This window comes from Nesoenas mayeri (genome assembly GCF_963082525.1).
Source record: "Nesoenas mayeri genome assembly, chromosome: 1".
Classification (NCBI taxonomy): Eukaryota; Metazoa; Chordata; class Aves; order Columbiformes; family Columbidae; genus Nesoenas; species Nesoenas mayeri.
In genome coordinates this window covers 213,414,442-213,438,199 of record NC_137541.1, presented here as the reverse complement: position 1 = coordinate 213,438,199, position 23,758 = coordinate 213,414,442, and the positions used below count along the sequence as shown (strand labels likewise).

General features: G+C 63.0%; 1 protein-coding gene across 4 annotated transcripts; it reads right to left on the bottom strand.

The window, feature by feature from the left end:
* Positions 1-1,174: 1,174 nt before the first annotated feature.
* PGAP2 (post-GPI attachment to proteins 2) lies at positions 1,175-23,616 on the bottom strand. Of its 4 annotated transcripts, none has more exons than XM_080356497.1 (6): positions 23,527-23,616; positions 21,059-21,233; positions 17,686-17,938; positions 13,912-14,018; positions 3,065-3,173; positions 1,175-2,749 (listed from the first exon to the last, which is right to left on the bottom strand). In XM_080356497.1, exons 2-6 carry the CDS (start codon positions 21,221-21,223, stop codon positions 2,619-2,621), a joined length of 765 nt encoding a protein of 254 aa, XP_080212623.1. In that variant the 5' UTR covers positions 21,224-21,233; positions 23,527-23,616; the 3' UTR covers positions 1,175-2,618. The 4 variants fall into 4 exon arrangements, with proteins under 4 accessions (XP_080212623.1, XP_080212622.1, XP_080212620.1 ...); XM_080356496.1 differs by lacking the exon at positions 23,527-23,616 and adding an exon at positions 23,297-23,343; XM_080356494.1 differs by lacking the exon at positions 23,527-23,616 and adding an exon at positions 22,109-22,879.
* Between the last annotated feature and the right edge of the window lie 142 nt (positions 23,617-23,758).

Here is a 23,758-nt window from a genome sequence, read left to right as displayed (position 1 = left end):
TGGCTCCGGCCTGTCCCCTCGCCGCCCCTCCCGCAGCCGGGGCTGCTGCAGCCCCGGGGAATGGGGCAAAGCGTGGCCCCCAGAGCCCGGCTTGGGAGCCCACAAGAGGCTCAGCCCGGCCCAGCCCGGCCCTGGGGGCTGCACCCAATCTGCTCCCCCCGGGGGACCCCCATGGCCGCATCCTGCTCCCCAGCACGGTCCCTGCGGGCTGCGTCCTCCGCATCGTGCTCCCACCGCAGAGCCAGGGTCTGACCTTATCCCCACCACCACCGGGGGGCTGTGCTGGGGGGTCCCCCCTTGGGGCCAGGTGGGGTCACCAGCGCCCGAGGGGCTGTGCCCCGCAAGCCCCCGTGGGCAGGGTGACGGCAGAGCCGTGGGTGTCACAACGTGGGGCTGCAGAGCTGGGGCGGCTAATGCAGCGTTGGCCCCCCCTATACATAACCACAGAATGTTAGGGATTGGAAGGGACGCCGGAAGATCATCCAGTCCAATCCCCAATTCCCCACACTGCGGTGTCCGGCACTGTCGGGGGGATCCTCGGTAGCCCTGTGGTGCCACAGCGGGATGTCCCCATGCCGGGGGCCGATGTGGACCCTGTCCCCAAGGCTGGCAGGGTGTGCACTGGGGTACGGCAGAGCAGTGGGGACGGGGCAGAGCCCCCGGGCTGGGTGTGGAAGCGCAGGACGCGGCCCTGCCCTGGCCCGGGGGCAGCGGGATGAGCTCATGGCCAGTCCCTCCCAGCTGCTCCCAGTCCCTCCCAGCTGCTCCCAGTCCCTCCCAGCTGCTCCCAGCTCCATCCCAGCTGCGATGAGCTCAAGGCCTCACCGCAGCCCCACCGCCCCGCAGGACCCCCAGCACCGCACAGGGGGAAACTGAGGCAGCTCCATGCACCCCAGCACCCTGCCCCGCACCATGGCCAAGCCAAGCCGGCTCCTCCAGCCCCAGCCCCACGGCATCCCCCATCTGCAGCCCTAGATCATGCGGGAGCCCCCAGCTGTTGGGGGAGCTCAGCCCAGCTCCCCGCCTCGGCCTCACCCGGCACCTGCGGTCCCATACTGCCCCCCAGCCCAGACCCCACCCCGGCCCAGGGGACGGACCCGCCGGCCGTGCTGGTGCCGGTGCCGCGCTGGGCGGGCTGGGTGGGAGCGGGACGGAGTTTGCCGGGAGCTCGCAAAAATACTCAGTGCTTTATTTCAGCCCCCCAGCTGCGGCGCAGGCGGCGGGCAGCACGCACACACATGCAGGCGGGGCTGGATGGAGCCCGGCACGGCGCGGGGGACGCTCACGGATGGACACGGCACGGCGGGACACTCGCAATGGCCAGCGCGGCCCCGGCTCAGCCAGGACACAGCTCACGGTGCGGGAGGCTCTGCCCGAGCCCTGGGAACGCAGGGACAAGCGCGGGGACATCCTGGGGACTGTTGTGGCGGCTGCATTCGCACGAGGGGCAGTCGCAGGGGCCCGTGTTGGTCCTTGCAGTGAGTGCGGTGAGCCCAGGCAAGCACAGAGCCCCCAAAGTCAAGACGGGCCCCAGTGCTGCCAGGCTCAGCTCCCCCTGCCCGCAGCCCCTGCCCGTGGCTCCGGCAGCGAGCGTGCAGGAGCGAGCCCCGCGCTGCCTCTCCCGCACCGCACCGGCACCGCACCGGCACCGCACCGGCTCCGCCGTCCCTCCCGGTGCAGGACGCGGCTGGTCCCTCCCAGGCCACGGCCAAGCCCGAGCAGCCTCAGCTGTCTCGGAGCCCGGCCGGGGGACGCTGCCGGCACCCCAGCACTCTGCCACGCCAGCCCCCGCGCCCCGGCAGGTGGGGTCACCCCCACACCCTGGTTCCAGGTCAGCAGTAGCATCGCTGGGCCCCCAAAGACAAAGGGGCGGCTGCTCCGCTTTGGGGTTCAGCCAGAGAGGCACAGGGGCCGCGAGCGCTGCTGCTCCCCGGGCTGCCTGCAGCGCCCAGGCCCGAAAGGCCACCAGCCCTTTTGGGGAGCTTGCCCAAGGGCTCCCAGCCTGGCGGGGAACCGCGAGAGCAGCCGGGGGGAGCAGGGGCAGGGCTGGTACCGCTGCTGCGGATCTGCCACCCCTTGGAGGAATTAGCCCGTGTGTGCCCAGCGCTGAATAAACACACCTTCTCTACAACCTCATGGCTTGGAAAGTCATTGCTGCACCTCGGGGCGAGGCTGGTCCCCCGCGCCACGGGATCAGCGCCCCGCTCCGCCGGGAGCAGCGCCCCGCTCCGCCGGGAGCAGCATCCTGCTCTGCCGGGAGCAGCATCCTGCTCTGCCGGGAGCAGCGCCCCGCTCTGCCGGGAGCAGCACCCCGCTCCGCCGGGAGCATCCTCTGCACAACCGAGCAGCAGGAACTTGCCCCTCTTCTGCGCTGCTGCCCATCCCGCAGTCATCGGGGAGCCAGGGAGGGGGCACCAGCCCCGAGGGTCCCCAGTGAGAGCCCCCAGCCCCTCTGTAAGAGCTCCAGGCACAGCCAGGGACCACGCAGACACCCGTGGACTCAGGACCCCGGGGATCCTTGCAGCAGCTCCACGGCAAACACCCCGGCCCTGGGGGCAGCGGGACAGGAGGGGGTCTCTGCTCCCCCCGGAGGAGCAGCCCCCCGGCAGCGCGGCCGCCTAGAAGTGCTTGTCCTCCAGCAGTGAGCTCACCACCAGCTCCTTGTTGCCGAAGTCCCAGAAGGCAGTCATGTGGAAGGCCATGTTGGAGAGGACCACCAGGTACTCCAGGAAGGCGAAGACGGTGTACACTGGTGGGACACAGCAAGTGAGGGGAACGACCTCCATGTGTGCCCCAGGAGATCGGGATCCCCTGGGGACCTCCCTGGGGGGACAGGGATGGGGTGGAATGGGATGGGGATGGGATGGGGATGGGGCGGAACGGGACGGGGATGGCGCGGGGGGTTGTGGAGAAGGCCAGTGGGCACCGTTCCTTTCAGGGGAGCTCCCCTGGCCTCTGCCTGGGATTTGGCAGCCAAGGCATCACCCCGGTCACTTCCCCGCATGCGTCCCCCCGGCACAGCCATGCTGCGGGGGGAACGCAGCCCTGCCCCGGCCCTTCTTACCTCCGGGGCCGCAGTACCAGTTGTGGTGGAAGTAAACGCACACGGCAAAAGCGAAGGTGATGAAGGTGAAGAAGAAGAGCAGCTGCTTCCACTTGTATGACTTGCGCTCCTGGAAGAGGCCAAGAGTTGGGTCAGAGCCCTGGCTGGACCCTGGTGTCTGCCCTGGCACAGCAGGGACCCGTCGAGGCCACCAGCTCCTCAGCCCTGGTCACTGCGGCCACTGGACCCGCTGGAGCTGCCGCCCCCAAGCCCAGGGACGCTCTGCCCTGGGACCCCTGTGCACCCCGGCTCCTTGGGCACAGTCACCCGGGTAAGGACCATAGGCCACATTGGTGGCTTTGTCAGGGCTGTGACTTGGGGACACGCGGAGGGATCACACCCACATGGAGACAACCCGAGTGGCCGCCCGGGCTCCCCACGGCGGGACAGCAGCTCCCACCCGAGGGGACTCGCTGCCGTAGCCAGTGAGCGGTCGCAGGGCTGTGGGGCCTCCAGCACCGCCTGATGCCAACAAAACACACAACCCCAGAGACACCACGAGCCACCAATGTGACCTTGTGGCCAAGAGGCCAATGGGACTTGGGGTGTGTGAGGAAGAGTGTGGGCAGCAGGTCAGGGAGGTTGTTCCTCCCCCTCTGCTCTGCCCTGGGAGGCCCCATCTGCACAACTGGGGCCAGCGCTGGGCTCCCAGTGTAAGGACAAGGAGTCACTGCAGAGTCCAGGGAGGGACACGGAGATGCTGAGGGGTCTGGAGCAGCTTTGTGTGAGGAGACACTGAGAGAGCTGGGGCTGCTGAGCTGGAGAAGAGAAGCTGAGAGGGATGTGCTCAATGATCAATATGTCAGGGGGGGTGTCAGAGATGGACCAGACTCTGCTCAGTGGTGCCCAGCGCCAGGGTGAGGGGCAACGGGCACAGACTGAAACACAGGAGGCTCCATGTGAACATGAGCAGAACCGTGTGTGCTGGGAGGTGCCGGAGCCGGGCCCAGGCTGCCCAGAGCGGGTGTGGAGTCTCCTGCTCTGAGACATTCAAACCGCTGGGACTGATCTGCTCTGTGACCCTGCGTGATCTGCTCTGTGACCCTGCGTGATCTGCCCTGTGACCCTGTGTGATCTGCTCTGTGACCCTGTGCGATCTGCCCTGTGACCCTGCGTGATCTGCCCTGTGACCCTGTGTGATCTGCCCTGTGACCCTGCGCGATCTGCCCTGTGACCCTGCGTGATCTGCTCTGTGACCCTGCATGATCTGCCCTGTGACCCTGCGTGAGCAGGGGGGGCTGGGGATGCACAGAGGGCACAACCAGCCCGGGACGCTGTGTGAATGCAGGTGACTGCGGAGGCAGGAGCTGCGGTGCTGCTGGGGTGCACACGGGGCTCTCGCAGCCCCCAGAACGGGGCCAACGGCTCTACCAGACGGTAGATCCTCCGGCTGCAGATGGGGCGGCTGCAGGTGGCCCCGGCTCCCCGGGCGCTGCCCAACCGCCCCAGTGCGGGGAATTCACCAGTGGGTGCTGCCCGCCCGCGCTCGCAACTGTGCCGGGGAGGAGGAAACCACATGAAGGAACGGGTGCCGCGCTGGAGACGTTGCACGAGCCACCCCGGCACTGGGGGGGGCCCATCCTGCCCCTCAGCGCCACCTCCAGCAGCACAATGGGCGGAAGGGCAGCACGGGGCTGCTGCCAGCGCCTCCCCGCACCCCGAGTGTGTGTGGGGACTCCATGGCACAGGAGCCCCCAGCTGTGCGCAGGGGCTGAGGGGCATGCGGGGCAGACCCTGGTGTCTCCAGCCCAGCGCAGGATGGAGCCCCTGGCCCTGGTCCCAGCACACGAAGCCCCAGGACAAGGGGGCTGGAAAGGGGGACGGAACCCCATGCAATGGGGCCAAGGGTAGAATCTTAGGATAGATTGTGTTGAAGGGACCTTCCCAGCCCCCCCTGACATGACAGGGACATCGTCACAGCTCAGGGTGCTCAGAGCCCGTCCAGCCTGGCCTGGGATGTCTCAGGGATGGTTCACCCACCCCCTCTCTGCCCAACCTGGGCCAGGCTCTCACCACCCTCAGGGCAACAATTCCTCATATCCAGCCTCAATCTCCCTCCTTTAGTTTAACCCATCACCCCTTGTCCTGCCAAATACCAGCCCAGCCACCGGCTGTTATTCCCGTTCCTGAGTGGGAGGGGAATTTCCCCCTCATCTGACGTTTCACGCGTGACAAAAAACTCCCATTTTCAGGGACTGCTGAGAATAAGGAAAATTTAAATTGCCCCATCACACTTTCCGTTACCCCCAGAAAGCTGCCGGCAGCACAAACAGGTCACGCAGGGAGGAAAACCCAGAGAGGAAGGACGGCCCGGCCGCCGCCTTCACCAGCGGGGACGTGAGGCCAGCGCCGCCCCGTCCCCCAGGCCAGTCCCTTCCTGCTGCGGCTGCTGAGCGCCTCTGTCCTTGTCCCTGTGTCCTTGTCCCTGTCCTTGTCCCCGTCCTCGTCCCTGTCCTCCCGGACCCCCTGGTTCAGGGCCGGCGCAGGCAGGAGCAGGGAGGGCGCGGGGCGCTGGGGCGGGTGGGGCGAGCGGCGGTGCCAACCGTGAGCGAAACAACAACGCGCCGGGGCCGAGGCGGCCTGTGGGGTTTCACAGCGGAAACGCGGGTCACAAACAGCCTTGTTTTCATCCCACGGCAACGGCGGAAACGGCGGCGCTGAGAAGCGGCAGCACGGCCGGGCTGCTCGCAGTGAGGAGAGCGGCAGCAGCCCTGCGCCGCACCGTGTGGTACAGCACTGCACCATGTGGTACAGCACTGCACCGTGTGATACAGCACTGCACCACACTGCCCTGCACTGCACCGTGTGGTACAGCACTGCACCGTGTGATACAGCACTGCACCGTGAGATACAGCACTGCACCACACTGCCCTGCACCGCACCGTGTGGTACAGCACTGCACCGTGTGGTACAGCACTGCACCACACTGCCCTGCACTGCACCGCGTGATACAGCACTGCACCGTGTGATACAGCACTGCACCATGTGATACAGCACTGCACCGTGTGGTACAGCACTGCACCGTATGATACAGCACTGCACCGTGTGATACAGCACTGCACCGTGTGATACAGCACTGCACCATGTGATACAGCACTGCACCGTGTGGTACAGCACTGCACCGTATGATACAGCACTGCACCGTGTGGTACAGCACTGCACCATGTGGTACAGCACTGCACCGTGTGGTACAGCACTGCACCACACTGCCCTGCACTGCACCGCGTGATACAGCACTGCACCGTGTGATACAGCACTGCACCGTGTGGTACAGCACTGCACCATGTGGTACAGCACTGCACCGTGTGATACAGCACTGCACCGTGTGGTACAGCACTGCATCGTGTGATACAGCACTGCACCGTGTCATACAGCACTGCACCACACTGCCCTGCACCGCACTGTGTGATACAGCACTGCACCGTGTGGTACAGCACTGCACCATGTCATACAGCACTGCACCGTGTCATACAGCACTGCACCACACTGCCCTGCACCGCACCGTGTGATACAGCACTGCACCGTGTGATACAGCACTGCACCACACTGCCCTGCACCGCACCGTGTGGTACAGCACTGCACCGTGTGATACAGCACTGCACCACACTGCCCTGCACCGCACCGTGTGGTACAGCACCACACCGTGTGGTACAGCACTGCACCGTGTCACACAGCACTGCACCGTGTGATACAGCACTGCACCACACTGCCCTGCACCGCACTGTGTGGTACAGCACTGCACCGTGTCATACAGCACTGCACCGTGTCATACAGCACTGCACCACACTGCCATGCACCGCACCGTGTGATACAGCACTGCACCGTGTCACACAGCATTGCACCGTGTGATACAGCACTGCACCACACTGCCCTGCACCGCACCGTGTGGTACAGCACTGCACCGTGTCATACAGCACTGCACCGTGCCACACAGCACTGCACCGTGTGATACAGCACTGCACCACACTGCCCTGCACCGCACCGTGTGGTACAGCACTGCACCGTGTCATACAGCACTGCACCACACTGCCCTGCACTGCACCGTGTGGTACAGCACTGCACCGTGTGATACAGCACTGCACTACACTGCCCTGCGCCGCACCGTGTGGTACAGCACTGCACCGTGTGATACAGCACTGCACCATGTCATACAGCACTGCACCGTGTCATTCAGCACTGCACCACACTGCCCTGCACTGCACCGTGTGGTACAGCACTGCACCGTGTGATACAGCACTGCACCGTGTCACACAGCACTGCACCGTGAGATACAGCACTGCACCGTGTCACATAGCACTGCACCGTGTGGTACAGCACTGCACCGTGTGATACAGCACTGCACTACACTGCCCTGCGCCGCACCGTGTGGTACAGCACTGCACCGTGTGATACAGCACTGCACCATGTCATACAGCACTGCACCGTGTCATTCAGCACTGCACCACACTGCCCTGCACTGCACCGTGTGGTACAGCACTGCACCGTGTGATACAGCACTGCACCGTGTCACACAGCACTGCACCGTGAGATACAGCACTGCACCGTGTCACATAGCACTGCACCGTGTGGTACAGCACTGCACCGTGTGGTACAGCACTGCACCATGAGATACAGCACTGCACCATGAGATACAGCACTGCACCGTGTGGTACAGCACTGCACCGCGTGATACAGCACTGCACCACACTGCCCTGCACTGCACTGTGTGATACAGCACTGCACCGTGTGATACAGCACTGCGCCACACTGCCCTGCACTGCACCGTGTCATACAGCACCACACTGTGTCATACAGCACTGCACTGTGTCATACAACACTGCACCACACTGCCCTGCAACGCGTCATACAGCACTGCACTGTGTCATACAGCACTGCACCACACTGCCCTGCACTGCACCGTGTGATACAGCACTGCACCGTGTCATACAGCACTGCACCATATCATACAGCACTGCACTGTGTCATACAACACTGCACCACACTGCCCTGCAACGCGTCATACAGCACTGCACTGTGTCATACAGCACTGCACCACACTGCCCTGCACTGCACCGTGTGATACAGCACTGCACCGTGTCATACAGCACTGCACCATATCATACAGCACTGCACTGTGTCATACAGCACTGCACCACACTGTGCTGCACTGCACGGCACTGCATGGTGTCATACGGCACTGCACCGTGCTGCACTGTGAGGTACTTCAAAGGAGACAATGAGAAAGATGGGACAGACTTTAGAGCAGGGTCTGTTGTGACAGGACAAGGGGTGATGGGTTAAACTAAAGGAGGGAGATTCAGGCTGGATATGAGGAATTGTTGGCCTGAGGGTGGTGAGAGCCTGGCCCAGGTTGGCCAGAGAGGTGGTGGATGAACCATCCCTGGAGACATCCCAGGCCAGGCTGGACGGGGTCTGAGCACCCTGAGCTGGTGCAGATGTCCCTGCTCATGGCAGGGGGGGCACTGGGGGGCTGGGAAGGCCCTTCACTCCGGACTATTCCATGATTCTTTGATGGGACAGAAGGGACCAGCTGCCCCAGCCCACCCCGACAAGGACATCCCTGCAGCCGCAGCCCAGGACGCTGCCCACGCAGCTCCCAGCCTGTGGAACACCCGGTATCACTGTCACCTGTCCCAGGGGAGCCCCCAGCCCCACAAACCCAGCGCCAAGGGCAGGAGGATGCTGCTGAGCGGCACAGAGCTCCTGCTGCCCCCCACCCAGAGAGGAAGAAGAGGGACCCTGTGAGGCTCACCCACCAGTTCCTGATGGGGACACAGACTAGAGCAGCAAAGTGACGTTAACTGAAAATGCAAGAGCTACGTTCCCCTGGGACCTCCCCAGCAGCAGCCCTGCTTACAGAGCCGTCTCCTCCTTGGGGACAGTGCACCCTCCGTGCTTCGTGCTGCACATCGCTCCCAGCTCCCCCTCACGTGCTCCTGGCTGCTCTGTGCTGAACCCCAACACAAACTCTCCCAGCACCAACGGCTTAGGCTGGGATATTTATAGAGGGTTGTGTGAGCTGCTGCCACCGCCCCACAGGCGACCGTGCTGCCCAGGAGTTGGGCTGAAACTTGTTCCTGGTGAGGGTGGCAGAGCCTGGCCCAGGCTGCCCAGGGGGTTGTGGAGTCTCCTTCTGTGCAGACATTCCAACCCGCCTGGACACCTTCCTGTGTAACCTCATCTGGGTGTTCCTGCTCCATGGGGGGATTGCACTGGATGAGCTTTGAGGTCCCTTCCAACCCCTCACATCCTGGGGTTCTGTGATTCTGTGAAAACACGTGCGTTCACAGGCCGCGTTGGTGGTTCCTCCAGCCGCGGTTGAAGCCCAGCCCGGCTGTGCCGCTGCGGCAGCGCGGGCAGGACGGGCAGGACGGCAGCGGTGGCACAGCCAGACCCGGCCCCATCGATGGGTCTGAAGCAGCTGGGCTGGCAGCTGAAATGGAGCCACCGGTGACGCCAGTGGCTGGGACGGGGGGAAACGTGTTTGCAAACAAGAAGTGAAACCGCTCCGCTCGGCTGCACCACGCGGCGTCCTCGCGGCGGCCGGGCCAGCTGCGGCAGGAGGCTCTGGCAGGGCGAGCAGTGGCCCGGAGCAGGGGTGACGGTGGGGACGGCCACCAGCACGGAGCTGGACGCTCGTTGGCCCCCACTCCCTTTTCCCCCGAGCTCTCCCTGCTTCGCCCCTTCCCCTCCTCCTCTGGGCCTGCTTGCTGTTTGCTTCCCTCCTGCAGAGCTTTGTTTTCCTTTTTCTCACTATTTGCTGCCTTGCAGCTGGAAACCGCCCGTACTTCCCCATTACGAAGAAGTTCCCCAGCACCTTCCTGCCCTTGCACAGAGGCCCTTGCAACACCAGCCCCACCAGCGAGGCTTCTTTTGCAAGACCAATTCCCGTCACCCGGGCGCTGAAACCCCGGTAAAGCCAGGGAGCGTTGCCCCCTCTGGCGCTGCTACAAAGCAGCTCCAGACACGGGCCAGGGGACGGCTCTGCTGGCCCCGTCCCGCGCTCCAAACTCAGCTGCACAGACCCCCAGGTCCAACCTTCCAGCCCCTCACATCACATCTGTCCTGGAAATGGTCCCAGCTTTGGAGTGAAAGGACCTGAACCCCCCTGGGGACACTTGGTGGCTTCCTCAGACACAGACAAGGGAAGGACAAGACACTGTGGGACCTGATTCATCCCCCTTGCCTGTCCCCTCCTGCCACTGTTGGCTCCAGGGCTGGGGGTAACAAAACCCCCTAAAACTGATAAGAACGGAGCCAGAACCCGGCCCCAAGGTGCCATGACCCACAAGAGGAGATAATTTGTGCCCTCCCCTAAAACAGCCCTGCAGGCCCTCTGGGCAGCAGCCGCGGGGGCGCAGGAGCGGGGCCGAGCCCGGCACCCCCGGGAAGCCCGAGTGCAGCCCCAGGAGCCTCAGCAGCACCACGAGCCCCCGAGGAGCCGTGTCCCCGTGGGAGCGATTCACGGCCACGTCGCGCATCACGGGACGGAGCGACAAGGCAGATCTGCAGAGCGGTGATAAGGGGGACGCAGAGCTTATCAAAGGATGCGGTCGGAGCCACGCGCCCCGTGGCGTGTCCAGCCTCGGCCGCTTCGCCCAGACCCCGCAGCGTGACAGTCGCCCTGCAGCTGCTTCGGGAGGAGCTCGCCCGCCGCCCTCGCTCCCTGGGCCACAGCTCCATCTGCCGACACGGGCCCCGCAGCAGCTGCTGTGAGGACACACGAGCCGGGCTGCAGGGCTGGCCCAGAGGGTCCCCTCCCCACAGGGGGACATCAGCTTTGGGGGGCAGGCAGAGCCCCCCGTCTGCAGGGAATGCCCAGGAGGGCAGGGGCAGCTGTGCTGGGTGGTGGCACTGTGACAAATGGTGGCACAATGAGCCAGGACATCAGGGCAGTGACCGTCCCTGTGCTGGGACCTGGGGAGGCCAAACCGCCAATCCTGGGGGCAGTTTTGGGCCCCTCATGCCAAGAAAGGCCTTGAGGTGCTGGAGCAAGTGGAGAGAAGGGAACGGAGCTGGTGAGGGGCTGGAGCACAATGTGATGGAGACTGAGGGACCTGGGGGTTCAGCTGGAGAACAGGAGCTGAGGGGAGACCTTCTGATCTCTGACCTGCCTGAAAGGAGCTTGGAGCCAGGGGGGTCGGGCTCTGCTCCCCAGGAACAAGCGCCAGGAGCAGAGGAAACGGCCTCAAGTTGCCCAGGGGAGGTTGAGGTTGGATGTGGGAACAATTTCTTCCCCAAAGGGCTGTGGGGCATTGGAACAGGCTGCCCAGGGCAGTGCTGGAGTCACCAGCCCTGGAGGGCTGGACAGACGGACAGGAGGTTCTCAGGACATGGGGCAGGGACAGGGGTGGGGAACAGTCGGACTCAATGACCTTGAAGGGCTTTTCCAACCAAAATGTCTCTGTGTTTCTACCCCGTCCCTCCCTGCCCACCCAGGGATGTGCCATGGTTGACACACACTCCGAGAGGACAGAGGTTCCTTTGCTGGGGGTTTGGGCACGTGCACCAGGACACGTGTGCCCGGCGTGAGCCCTACGGCACCGGGCAGAGGGTGACGAGGACAGGCTGCCACCTCGCTCACTGTGGCACTCGGCCAGAGACACTGCGGCTTAACCGCCGCGCCCAGCCCAGGCAAGTCCTGCCCAGCACGGTGGGCTTGCTGGGTCTGTGGGGGAACAGCCTGCGCCACGAAGGCCATGGGTTTGGTGTCACTGCTGCTGTCACCTGCGCGCTCCTGCATCTGTCTGCTGTGCCCCTTGTCCCGTGCCCGAACAAACCACCCGGTCCCAGCAGAGCAGGAGGCCGGGGGCAGGACAGCCCGGGTGGCAGCACCAGCAACGCCGAACCCACAGGCTTTGTGGGTACACGCTGCTCCCCAGCAAGGCCACCAGCCAGAGACGTGTCACCGATGGGCTGCGGATGTGCAGACACATGGGATTCTGCTGGGGACAGGCTAAGATTTGGGGTGTTCAGCTGGAGAAGAGAAGCTCCGGGGAGACCTCAGTGCAGCATTTCTGGACTTAAAAGGGGCCAATGAGAAAGATGGGGACAGACTTTTGAGCAGGGCCTGTTGTGACAGGACAAGGGGTGATGGGTTAAACTAAAGGAGGGAGATTGAGGCTGGATATAAGGAATTGTTGCCCTGAGGGTGGTGGGAGCCTGGCCCAGGTTGGCCAGAGAGGTGGTGGATGAACCATCCCTGAGACATCCCAGGCCAGGCTGGACGGGGTCTGAGCACCCTGAGCTGTGACGATGTCCCTGCTATGGCAGTGGTGGCGCTGGGGAGCTGGGAAGGTCCCTCAACCCAAACGTCGGTGACCCCATGACAGGCTCTGGCCAGCCCTGCCGGCACCTCCCGTCTGCCTCCCGCAGCTCCTCGGCAGCGGGTGACGCCCCAGCCCCAGCGGGTGACGTGCCAGAGGACGGTGACCTGCGGGTACGAGTCTGCCAGGTGGCAGCAGGGCACAGCGGCTCACACCCTCGCCCATGGGACTTTGCTCATGATGTTTCCTAATGGGATCTTGGGTGAAAGCCCCTCGGGGCAACAATTTCTTCCTCGTTTCCAGCCTGAATCTCCCTCCTTTAGTTTAAACCATCACCCCTTGTCCTGTCACAATAGGTCCTGCTCAAAATCTGTCCCCATCTTCCTTACGGGCCCCTTTTAAGTCCAGAAAGGCCGCACTAAGGTCTCCTGGAGCTTCTCCAGCTGAACAGCCCAGCTCTCTCACCTGTCCCCAGCAGAGCTGTTCCAGCCTCGGGTCACTCCTGGGGCTGCTCTGGCCCCTCTCCAGCAGCTCCACACCCTCACTGAGGGACAAAGGGCAGCGAGGTCCTGGGAGCCTCGAGCCCCGGGCACAGCCGAGCGCTCAGGGACTCACACACCCCACAAGCAGATTCCACGTATGGAATTTCAAAGCCAAGCGTCTTGCCCTGTCCGCAGCTGTGCCGGTGCCCACGGGGAAGGGCCCTGGAAAGCTCATCCAGTGCAATCCCCCCGGAGCAGGAACACCCAGATGAGGTTACACAGGAAGGTGTCCAGGCGGGTTGGAATGTCTGCACAGAAGGAGACTCCACAGCCCCCTGGGCAGCCTGGGCCAGGCTCTGACACCCTCACCACAACAAGTTGCTTCTCCTCTTCCAGTGGAACCTCCTGTGTTCCAGTTTGCACCCATTGCCCCTTGTCCTGTCCCTGGTTGTCACCAGCAGAGCCTGGCTCCATCCTCCTGACACTGCCCCTTTCCATATTGATCCCCAGCAATGAGTCCCCCCTCAGTGTCCTCTTGTTCAAAACTAAAGAGCCCCAGCTCCCTCAGCCTTTCCTCACACGGGAGATGCTCCACTCCCTGCAGCATCTTGGTGGCTGCGCTGGACTCTCTGCAGCAGTTCCCTGTCCTGCTGGCACTACTTCTTGCTCAAAGGGGTAACAGCATCTGGTGCCCGTGCCGGCAGCCGCCCCAGCCCTCGGGACCAGCAGCTCCCCCGTTCCCAGCACAGAAACACCCATTTCAGCTCAGACACGGGCACCGTGGGGCACGGCGAAGGGGTCAGGAACCCGCCCGCTCCTGTGGGGCATGTCAAATGTCAGCTCTAAGCGCAAACCAGAAAACAGGAAACTAAAAGATTCCTCCCCACTTTGTTTGGGTAAATCACGGATTTTGGTAATGACGCTTCCCAGTTTCCCTGGTGGTATGAACTCCCTTACCCCCCGGTGATGGGTATTTCGTGAGCCAGCGACAGCCGCAGCCCCCAGCACCCCCGGCCCCCTCCCCAGCCCCAGCGCAGAGAAGAAAGGAAAGCGTCTGTACCTCGGGACTTACTGTGTGTTTCTTAGTCATTCTCCAGAGGACGCACGTCAGGAGCATGTGGCCCAGCGCCGCCGTGATAAACGCGATGAAGGCATTCTCGTGGATTGCTGAATCAACGAGACAACAGGTTTCCTGTTAACCCCGAGCACAGGGGCAGGGAGGGCGCGAGATTTTAGGTTTAATTCGATGCTGCGCCCCTCGCGTGGGCAGCAGCGTGGGGACCAGGGTGTTCGCAGGGGGCAGCTGCAGGGAACAGGGTTTAATGACAAAGCCGCTCGTGCCAGTTGCTGGGGGATTTACCCCGGGGTGCCAGGGGTGTCCGTGTGCTCCGGCACCCGCTGCACAGTCCCCATCGCCCCCCACAGCCGTGAACCTCGGGCAGCGCCAGAGCAGCTCAGCGTCACCACTGTGGCTCTAGGGACGGGGAAACTGAGGCACAGAGCGGGGTTTGCAGAGGGAGCCAGGCCAGGACCCAGGAAGGACCATCTTCTGGCCTCCTGCACTATCCACCTGCCCATCAGCCATTGTCATCAGGCTCGTCGGCAGCACCGAGAACGCGGAGCCAGAGCAGCACAGAGCCCGACCGGCCGGGCCCGCGCAGCTCCAGCTGGGTCATTAATGTCTTCAATCAAATGCTCTGTTTAGAAGAGTTTTGCAGCCTCTTCTCCAGGAACTGAACCCCAGCTGAATTCCCAGCCACCTGAACAGCAGAAATTGTCTTCCCCGCCTCCCCTCTCGATTCCAGGGATGGGAAACCACCACAATTCAAGTGAATTATTGAGGCTTTCTTGTATTTTCTTCTGCGTTTGGGATAAGCTTCATTCAGATCCCCTTGCAGCCTGTACATATAAAGAGCCTGTCTGTATAGACAGATGTTAAGGGCTATTGGATTATTGAATGTAAATAACTCCTCTAAGGGGACGCTCCCACGCTGATGCCCCATGGGCAGGCTGCTCTGCGTCTGCTGCCGCGGTGGGGACAGCTGGGGACACCGGTAGAGGCAGGAGGGGTGTGATGGGATGTGAAGGACACATGCCAGGAGGAGATGAGGAAGCGGAGCTGGACAGGAGTGATCCCCGGAGCACACAGCTCCGCCAGGTGCAGGTTTACACGCGGCCAGCAGGGCCAGGGCAGCGACCGTCCCTGTGCTGGCACCTGAGGCCAACGGTCTGAGGGGCAACAAGGCCAAGTGGCGGGTCCTGCGCTGGGGTCGCACCAACCCCATGGACGCTGCAGCTGGGAACAGCGGCTGGAAAAGGCCCTGGGGGTGCTGGTGGCAGCGGCTGAACATGAGCCAGCGTGTGCCCAGGTGGCCAAGAGGCCACAGGATCCTGGCTGGTACCAGCACTGGGGTGGCCAGCGGGACCAGGGCAGTGACCGTCCCTGTGCTGGGACCTGGGGGGGAAATTGGCCCATCCTGGAGCAGTTCCGGGCCCCTCAGATCAGGGTTCAAAATGGCGGCACCAAAATCACCTCAGTGCACAAAATGGTGGCACGGGGGTGGCAGGATCACCTCAGTGAACAAAATGGCAGTGCCAGTGGCACCAAAATCACCTCAGGGTTCAAAAAAGGCCTTGAGGTGCTGGAGCGAGTGGCGAGAAGGGAATGGAGCTGGTGACGGGCTGGAGGACAATGTGATGGAGACTGAGAGACCTGGGGGTTCAGCTGGAGAACAGGAGCTGAGGGGAGACCTTCTGATCTCTGAACTGCCTGAAAGGAGCTTGGAGCCAGGGGGGTCGGGCTCTGCTCCCCAGGAACAAGCGCCAGGAGCAGAGGAAACGGCCTCAAGTTGCGCCAGGGGAGGTTGAGCTTGGATGTGGGAACAATTTCTTCCCCAAAGGGCTGTGGGGCATTGAACAGGCTGCCCAGGGCAGTGCTGGAGTCACCAGCCCTGGAGGGCTGGACAAACGGACAGGAGGCTCTCGGGACACGGGGCAGGGACAGGGTGGGTTATGGTTGGACTCCATGATCCTGAGGGGCTTTTCCAACCAAAACGATTCTGTGATCCTGTGTCCAGCCATCCCAGCTCACTGGGCTCCGCTGTGGACCAGGACAGGTCCCTGGGTGCTGCTCATGACACCGCAGCCCTGAAGCCACCATCTGCAGGTCCCTGGAAGCCCGTGAGCACCGAACACTCGTGTCCAGCGACAGCGCCGGCCGGGACTGCTGCAGGGACAGTCCTGGGAGAGGAGGAGGCAACAGCCGCTGCACCGCGAGACAGAAGCAGCCGGGAGTGGGACAACAAGCAGCGTGCACAGAGCCATCAGCTGCCCGAGCACCCCAAGGGCGCTGTGCTCATGCACTTTTTGGCCGGTTTTCCTGGATATGAGCTGTTTTGGTGTGCGAGATGCAACGTCTCCAAACACCCACTGCAGCAGCAGGCAGGACTGCGCCTGCTCTGCTCTGTGAATAGGACACCCTGCCCTGACGGCAGCAGGGGCTGGAGGAGCCTCAGAGACCACCCGCCCCGTCATCTGCACTGGGCTGGACCCCCAGCCCCACAGGCAGATCTGGGGGTCCCTGTGGCCACAATCTGCTTCCAGGCTGCTGCTCCAAGCAGCTACAGCGCTTCCCGACCCCCACGCATCTGCCTTCCCACAGCTTGTTCTCCTCACCCGTTGCAAGCAGGAGGATACTTGCAGTATAAAATCATAGAATCAGGGAATTGAGGTTGGAAAAACCCCTCAAGCTTGAGTCCAACCAAAACCCAGCCCTGTCACCGCCCCATGTCCTGAGAACCTCAACGACATCCTCAAGCGTGGTCCCCCAGCCAGACACAATGTGCCTCATGTCCCCCCAGCTGAGGGCAGGGACAGGTGACACAGAATTTCCTCTTGACAAGTCCCAGAACAGCGTTTGTTCTCCGTGCCGCAGCACCACCTTGCTGGCTCCTGGATCCCAGTCCTCCCAAGTCAATCCCCAGAGCCTCCTCCAGGTCTCAGGATTAAACCACGGCTGGATATCACCACCAGCACTTAAATTCAGCTCCGATGAGACCATGAGGGCGAAGGGCATTTCCCAGCCTACTGCGTGTCTGTATTTTGCACACGTTGATTTAACCTGAAAAATTCTCATTTTGTTTTCATGCCAACACAGGGAACTTTACCCAGACAATTCTGTAGGAGGGTATGAGAGTGCTGCTGGAACAGAGCGCGGGCTGGAGGCCAGTGCGGAACTAAAACCAAAGCTCAGCAGTGGAGCCAGAGCGGCTGGTGGGGATGAGCGTGCTTGCCTTTGCTCAGCTGTGGTAGGACACGTTAAACGTGGCCCTGGCATGCAAGTGGGAACCGAGCGCTAAAGCCTGATCCAAGGCTGGACATAAAAATTCAGCCTACGGCTTCAACCAGTTATCAGCAGCCAAGAATTTTGTGAAAAACACAGGTATTTGGAAAATTTGGTCCCCAAAGGGCTGTGGGGCATTGGAACAGGCTGCCCAGGGCAGTGCTGGAGTCACCAGCCCTGGAGGGCTGGACAGACGGACAGGAGGTTCTCAGGACATGGGGCAGTGCCGGGGGTGGGTTATGGTTGGACTCCATCCGGAGGGGCTTTTCCAACCAGAATGATTCTGTGATTCCAAGATTCTATGATTACAGACACAACTTTGCTACATAAACACTAACTTTAATAGAACTTCTTTAGTTTCGCTGTTTGTTTTCTCTCCAAACCGACTAATTCCAAAACGTCACAGCAAAGCAGAGCTCTGCAAAGCCTCGCCAGCCGCCAGCAAGCCCAGCGGCCCCACAGCAAGCGCAGAGTGCGGGAGGAGACACCTACCATAGTTTTCGGAAGAGGAGACGTAGGTGAGGATGAGGAGGGCGAAGTTCTCGAGCAGGCTGAGCAGCAGGTTGCAGTGGCAGAGGCGCAGGTAGCGCGGGTGGGAGCAGTGGCAGCTCTGGTAGTGGTTCCAGTAGGCGACGGCCACCAGGAAGCGGGGGGCGGAGTGGAGGCCGATGCAGAGGCGCCAGACGTAGCGCTGGGGGGTCTCGCCCCCTATGGCCGCGCTGATGGAGGGGAGGTAGTTCGGGACCTGGAAGAGACAGCGGCTGGTGGGACAGCAGTAGGGAGCATGTTGAGCATCACAGCATCCCAGGCTGGTTGGGATCTCTGTAGATCCCCAGCCCCACCTGGTCACGTAGGGTCATGGAGCAGATCACACAGGGTCACAGGGCAGATCACACAGGGTCACACAGAGCAGATCGCACAGGGTCACAGAGCAGATCACGTAGGGTCACGGAGCAGATCACGCAGGGTCACAGGGCAGATCACACAGGGTCACAGAGCAGATCACGCAGGGTCACAGGGCAGATCACGCAGGGTCACAGGGCAGATCACACAGGGTCACAGAGCAGATCGCACAGGGTCACACAGAGCAGATCACACAGGGTCACAGGGCAGATCACACAGGGTCACAGAGCAGATCACACAAGGTCACAGAGCAGATCACGCAGGGTCACAGAGCAGATCACACAGGGTCACAGGGCAGATCACGCAGGGTCACAGAGCAGATCACACAGGGTCACAGGGCAGATCACGCAGGGTCACAGGGCAGATCACGCAGGGTCACAGAGCAGATCACACAGGGTCACAGGGCAGATCACACAGGATCCCAGGTGGTTTGAATGTCTCAGAGCAAGAGACTCCACATCCGCTCTGGGCAGCCTGGGCCAGGCTCCGGCACCTCCCAGCACACACGGTTCTGCTCATGTTCACATGGAGCCTCCTGTGTTTCAGTCTGTGCCCGTTGCCCCTCACCCTGGCGCTGGGCACCACTGAGCAGAGTCTGGTCCATCCTCTGACACCCACCCTGACATATTGATCATTGAGCACATCCCTCTCAGCTTCTCTTCTCCAGCTCAGCAGCCCCAGCTCTCTCAGTGTCTCCTCACACAAAGCTGCTCCAGACCCCTCAGCATCTCCGTGTCCCTCCCTGGACTCTGCAGTGACTCCTTGTCCTTACACTGGGAGCCCAGCGCTGGCCCCAGTTGTGCAGATGGGGCCTCCCAGGGCAGAGTATTCACAGCCCTCCAAGATGCTAAAACTGTCTTTTTTTCTGAATAAGTTTATTCCCATTTCAAAAGCCAGGACACACAACAGGGCAGCAACCCTGGTTCACCCCCAGGACCAGCCAGCCCCCACGCTGTCCCCAGCCCTGCGGGGACAGTCCCCATGCGCTGGGCTGCCCTGCTCAGGGTCCCCTCGGGTTTCTTGGCTTTACATTTCTGACCCGTATTCCTTCCCTTTGCTCAGCTGTGGTCCCTCACGTCTCCCCGTCCCCCCGTTTGGGGACAGAGGAGGGCAGGGCGCAGGGTGCGTTAGCTCAGCTCTAGCAGAGAAACTGCCAGCAACAGGGGGAAAACAATGCGCAGCAGGGAACAAGGAAAACCATCAGTACAGCCCGGAATAAACTCCCAACTCCAGAGCGTCACAGCCTGGGGACATCCCGAGCCACCATAGTGACGGTAGAGTAGCTGATCCCTGATCCCACTCGTTCTCCCCTGGGCCCCACACAAAACCATCCACCCCCAGCTCGGCCGCTCTCTGCCAGAGGAACCAGCTCCTTTGTGGGCGCCTGAAGCCTGCCACCTCCACACAGCGTCCCCCACGTCACGGGCCACACCAAGCCCATGGACGCTGCAGCTGGGGAACAGCGGCTGGAAAAGGCTCTGGGGGTGTTGGTGGCAGCGGCTGAACATGAGCCAGCGTGTGCCCAGGTGGCCAAGAGGCCACCAGCATCCTGGCTGGTACCAGCACTGGGGTGGCCAGCGGGACCAGGGCAGTGACCGTCCCTGTGCTGGGACCTGGGGGGGACAAACCGCCAACCCTGGGGGGAATTCTGGGCCCCTCACGCCAAAAAAGGCCTTGAGGTGCTGGAGCGAGTGGAGAGAAGGGAACGGAGCTGGTGAGGGGCTGGAGCACAATGTGATGGAGACTGAGGGACCTGGGGGTTCAGCTGGAGAACAGGAGCTGAGGGGAGACCTTCTGATCTCTGAACTGCCTGAAAGGAGCTTGGAGCCAGGGGGGTCGGGCTCTGCTCCCCAGGAACAAGCGCCAGGAGCAGAGGAAACGGCCTCAAGTTGCCCAGGGGAGGTTGAGGTTGGATGTGGGAACAATTTCTTCCCCAAAGGGCTGTGGGGCATTGGAACAGGCTGCCCAGGGCAGTGCTGGAGTCACCAGTCCTGGAGGGCTGGACAGACGGACAGGAGGTTCTCAGGACACGGGGCAGGGACAGGGCTGGGGAATGGTTTGACTCAATGGCCTTAAAGGTCTTTTGCCACCAAATCAATTCCGTATTCTACTCCTCGCACGGGCAGCGGGTGCAGCAGGTCCCTCCCCAGCCTGAACACAACCCCAGAGGTCCCTGTCTCACCTCTCCCCACTCCCAGCCCCTTGTCTCTTCCCGTGTGCAGCTGAGCACCCCTCAGTTCTGCACCCCAGCAACAGCAGCTGTGTGACCCCCCAAGCACCCTTTCCATGGCCCATACACCCGTGTCGCAGCGAGGGGTCAGAACCGCACGCTGGGTGTACACATTGCTTATCTCCCCAAAACAATCTGCCCTGGCACATTACTGCTCCGTCACCTGGCTCGTCCTCCCCGCTGCGGGACCCTGCCGCCCGCCCGTGTCACCCCACAGCTACGGGCACAAGGAACGACACGGGACCCCCAGGCCCCCGGCGCCACCTCCCGCTGCGGGAGGGCACCCGCCTGCTCCTGCCCCCTCCTCCCAATGTCCCCAGCGGCTCCTCCACACTTGTGCCTTGGGAGAGAACCCAACATCAGCCCTGTGGAAATCCAGGGGGTCCCTCTTAACCCGCACTCCCCACGCACGTGTTTGTGCCTCCTCTGACACAAGGGCCAAAAATTCCTCTTCTAGAAGCTGGTTAACTCTTCCACGAGATGGTAGATTTATCCGCAGCTTCACCAGTTTTATTCCTTATCATAATTACAGCCTGACCCGTCTGCACTTCCTTCGGTCCCTTCTAAAGAGCCAAAACCTCCGTCCCCAGTCCCAGGACATCACAAATACAATAAAATGAAGCAGCTTGTTCAAGATTCTGTAACAGCTCTGGTGGGAAAGCCCAAGAGAAGAGAGGAGCCCTGCCACCCCGCACGGCCCCGCAGCCACAGCTCTGGGGACACTTTGCCTACCCCGCAGTGAGTCGCTGTCGTCTCCTGGAAATGGAACAGCAGAGACCAGATCACGCAGAAGAGGAAACCAAAGAGCGGGCAGAACACAGTCCCCAGGGCCAGCGTGGTGAATCGGAGCCGGAACAGGATCCCGTCTCGGTCCAGGGGCAGCGGCACCTGTAACATCTTGCTGGACCTGCGAACGAACAAGCAGTTTGGTGGGGGTTCTCTGTTGCCCTGTGAGGCGCAGCGCCGGGCAGGGACGCGCGTTCCCGCAGGCAGCAGGCAGCGCAGCGGCCCATCTGGAACGGCACGTCAGCTCTTCTGGGTGGGACTCGTCCGTCCAGAGCTTTCCTGGGCTCAGAGCTGCGCAGGACAGCGCTGCAAATCCCATGGGTGCTGGGGATGGTTCTGGGCTCCCACAACAATAAAACCCTTGAGGTGCTGGAGCGAGTGGGGAGAAGGGAACGGAGCTGGTGAGGGGCTGGGGCACAATGTGATGGAGACTGAGGGACCTGGGGGTTCAGCTGGAGAACAGGAGCTGAGGGGAGACCTTCTGATCTCTGAACTGCCTGAAAGGAGCTTGGAGCCAGGGGGGTCGGGCTCTGCTCCCCAGGAACAAGCGCCAGGAGCAGAGGAAACGGCCTCAAGTTGCGCCAGGGGAGGTTGAGGTTGGATGTGGGAACAATTTCTTCCCCAAAGGGCTGTGGGGCATTGGAACAGGCTGCCCAGGGCAGTGCTGGAGTCACCAGCCCTGCAGGGCTGGACAGACGGACAGGGGGTTCTCAGGACATGGGGCAGGGACAGGGTGGGTTATGGTTGAACTCAATGAGCTTGAGGGGCTTTTCCCACTGAAGCGACTCCATGCTGCCCGCCGGTGCTGTGACCTGTCCACGCATCCCCCACCACGCAGGGCACTGTCCCCTCTCCGCTGGCCCCACCACCACGCCGCAGCTGCACCCAGCACCGCCCCTCTGCGCACTCAGCACCTTTACAAACAGGTTTGTTTTACAGCACCTGGCTGCAGGACCAGGACCCCTGACCCTGCACCGCGATAACACCGTGACTCACCGCATCGGGCACGTCAGGACAGGCGGTTTATCGAGCCCGGCAGCTGCCGCCGGGCTCAGCACCAGCCCAGCCCCAGCTCTCAGCTCAGCCCCGGCTGCTCGGCCTTCACCCCCCTCTCCTTGGTCCCATATCCTGTGGTCCCAGGGGCCCCCCAGCCGCCCAAACAAGGGGCTGTGCCGTTCTGCTCATAGAGCGTCCTCAGCTGCATTGACCCACAAGGATCATCGGCCCAGCTCCTGTCCCTGATCTCACCTCACGCCCGCTCAGACAAATCCGATTTACAGACAATCCCCCCGAGCTGTCTGGGCAGGTGTGTGTGTCCCCAGCGACCGGAGCCCCCCGGGCAGGGACCGGCCCCTCCCCAGCACCCGGGGGCTACAGAAAACACCGCTCAGCCCCCGCGCTGTGCCGCTGCTGTTGGGGGATTTATCGGCAGGATGAGCACAAACCAAAGGGCAGATCCACGGGGCAGCGGGACCCCCAGGCTGCCCTGCCCGCGTGTCCCCGAGCCCCAGGGGACACCTGGAGGGCAGGATGGGGCTGGGGGGCCCTGGCACCTGCCTGCGGGCTCAGCGGGGGACACACGCGGGGCACGGCCATCCCGGGGCGGGGGGGGGTGGCCTCACAGCTGGGGGGACACGGTGTCCCACTGTCCCCAAAGAGGAGCCCCCGCCTGGCCCCTCATGGGGGTCTTGCCCAAAGCAGGGAAATATAAACTGAAATCTTTTGTGCCATGGGCTGAGCCTGCCCTGCCCCACAGACGCTCCGGGGACCCCAAATCCCCCTGAGACCTCCCGGGAACCCCAAATCCCCCTGAGAGCCCCCGGGGACCCCGAATTCCCCTGAGAGCCCCCGGGGACCCCAAATTCCCCTGAGAGCCCCCGGGGACCCCAAATCCTCCTGAGAGCCCCCGGGGACCCCGAATCCCCCAGAGACCCCCCAGGAACCCCAAATCCTCCTGAGAGCCACTGGGGACCCCGAATCCCCCTGAGACCCCCCGGGCACCTCACAGCGCTGTGCCCCCCCTGGGCACCCACATCCCCTGGAGACCCCCCCGACCCGCCCCATGCCCCCCAGAGACCTCACCCCCCGGGCACCCCACACTCCCCCGATCCCCCCCCTCGGTGTGAGCCCCCCCCTTCCAGAGCCCTCACAGCGCCGCGACCCCCCGCACCCCCCGGCCCGCACCGCTCAGCCCCCGCCGCGCTGCTCCATGGCCCGACCCGGCAGCGCCGCCGCGGCCCCGCCCCCGCCCCGCCCCTGCCCGCCCCTCCTGCCGCCGCCACACCGCCACACCGCGACACCGCCACACCGCGACGCGACGCGACGGGGACGCGACGGGGACGCGACGGGGACGCGACGGGGACGCGACGGGGACGCGACGGGGCTCTGCCCGCCCCGCCGGGGGCGCCCCCTACCAGCCAAGCCCCCGCAGCGCCCGCGTCTCCTGGCGGTCCCTTTAAGACGCCCCGCCCCGCCCTCTGCGCCTCTCCACGGATTGGACCGCTCGGGACAAGTCCCGCCCCCCAACGCCCCGGATGTTGGGCGGTGCTAAGGCACGGCGTTCTGGACCCTTCCGCAGCATTAGCTCCACCCCCGCGCGCGTCGAGCCAATCGTCGCTCAAGGCGCGGCCGACGTCAAGAAACACT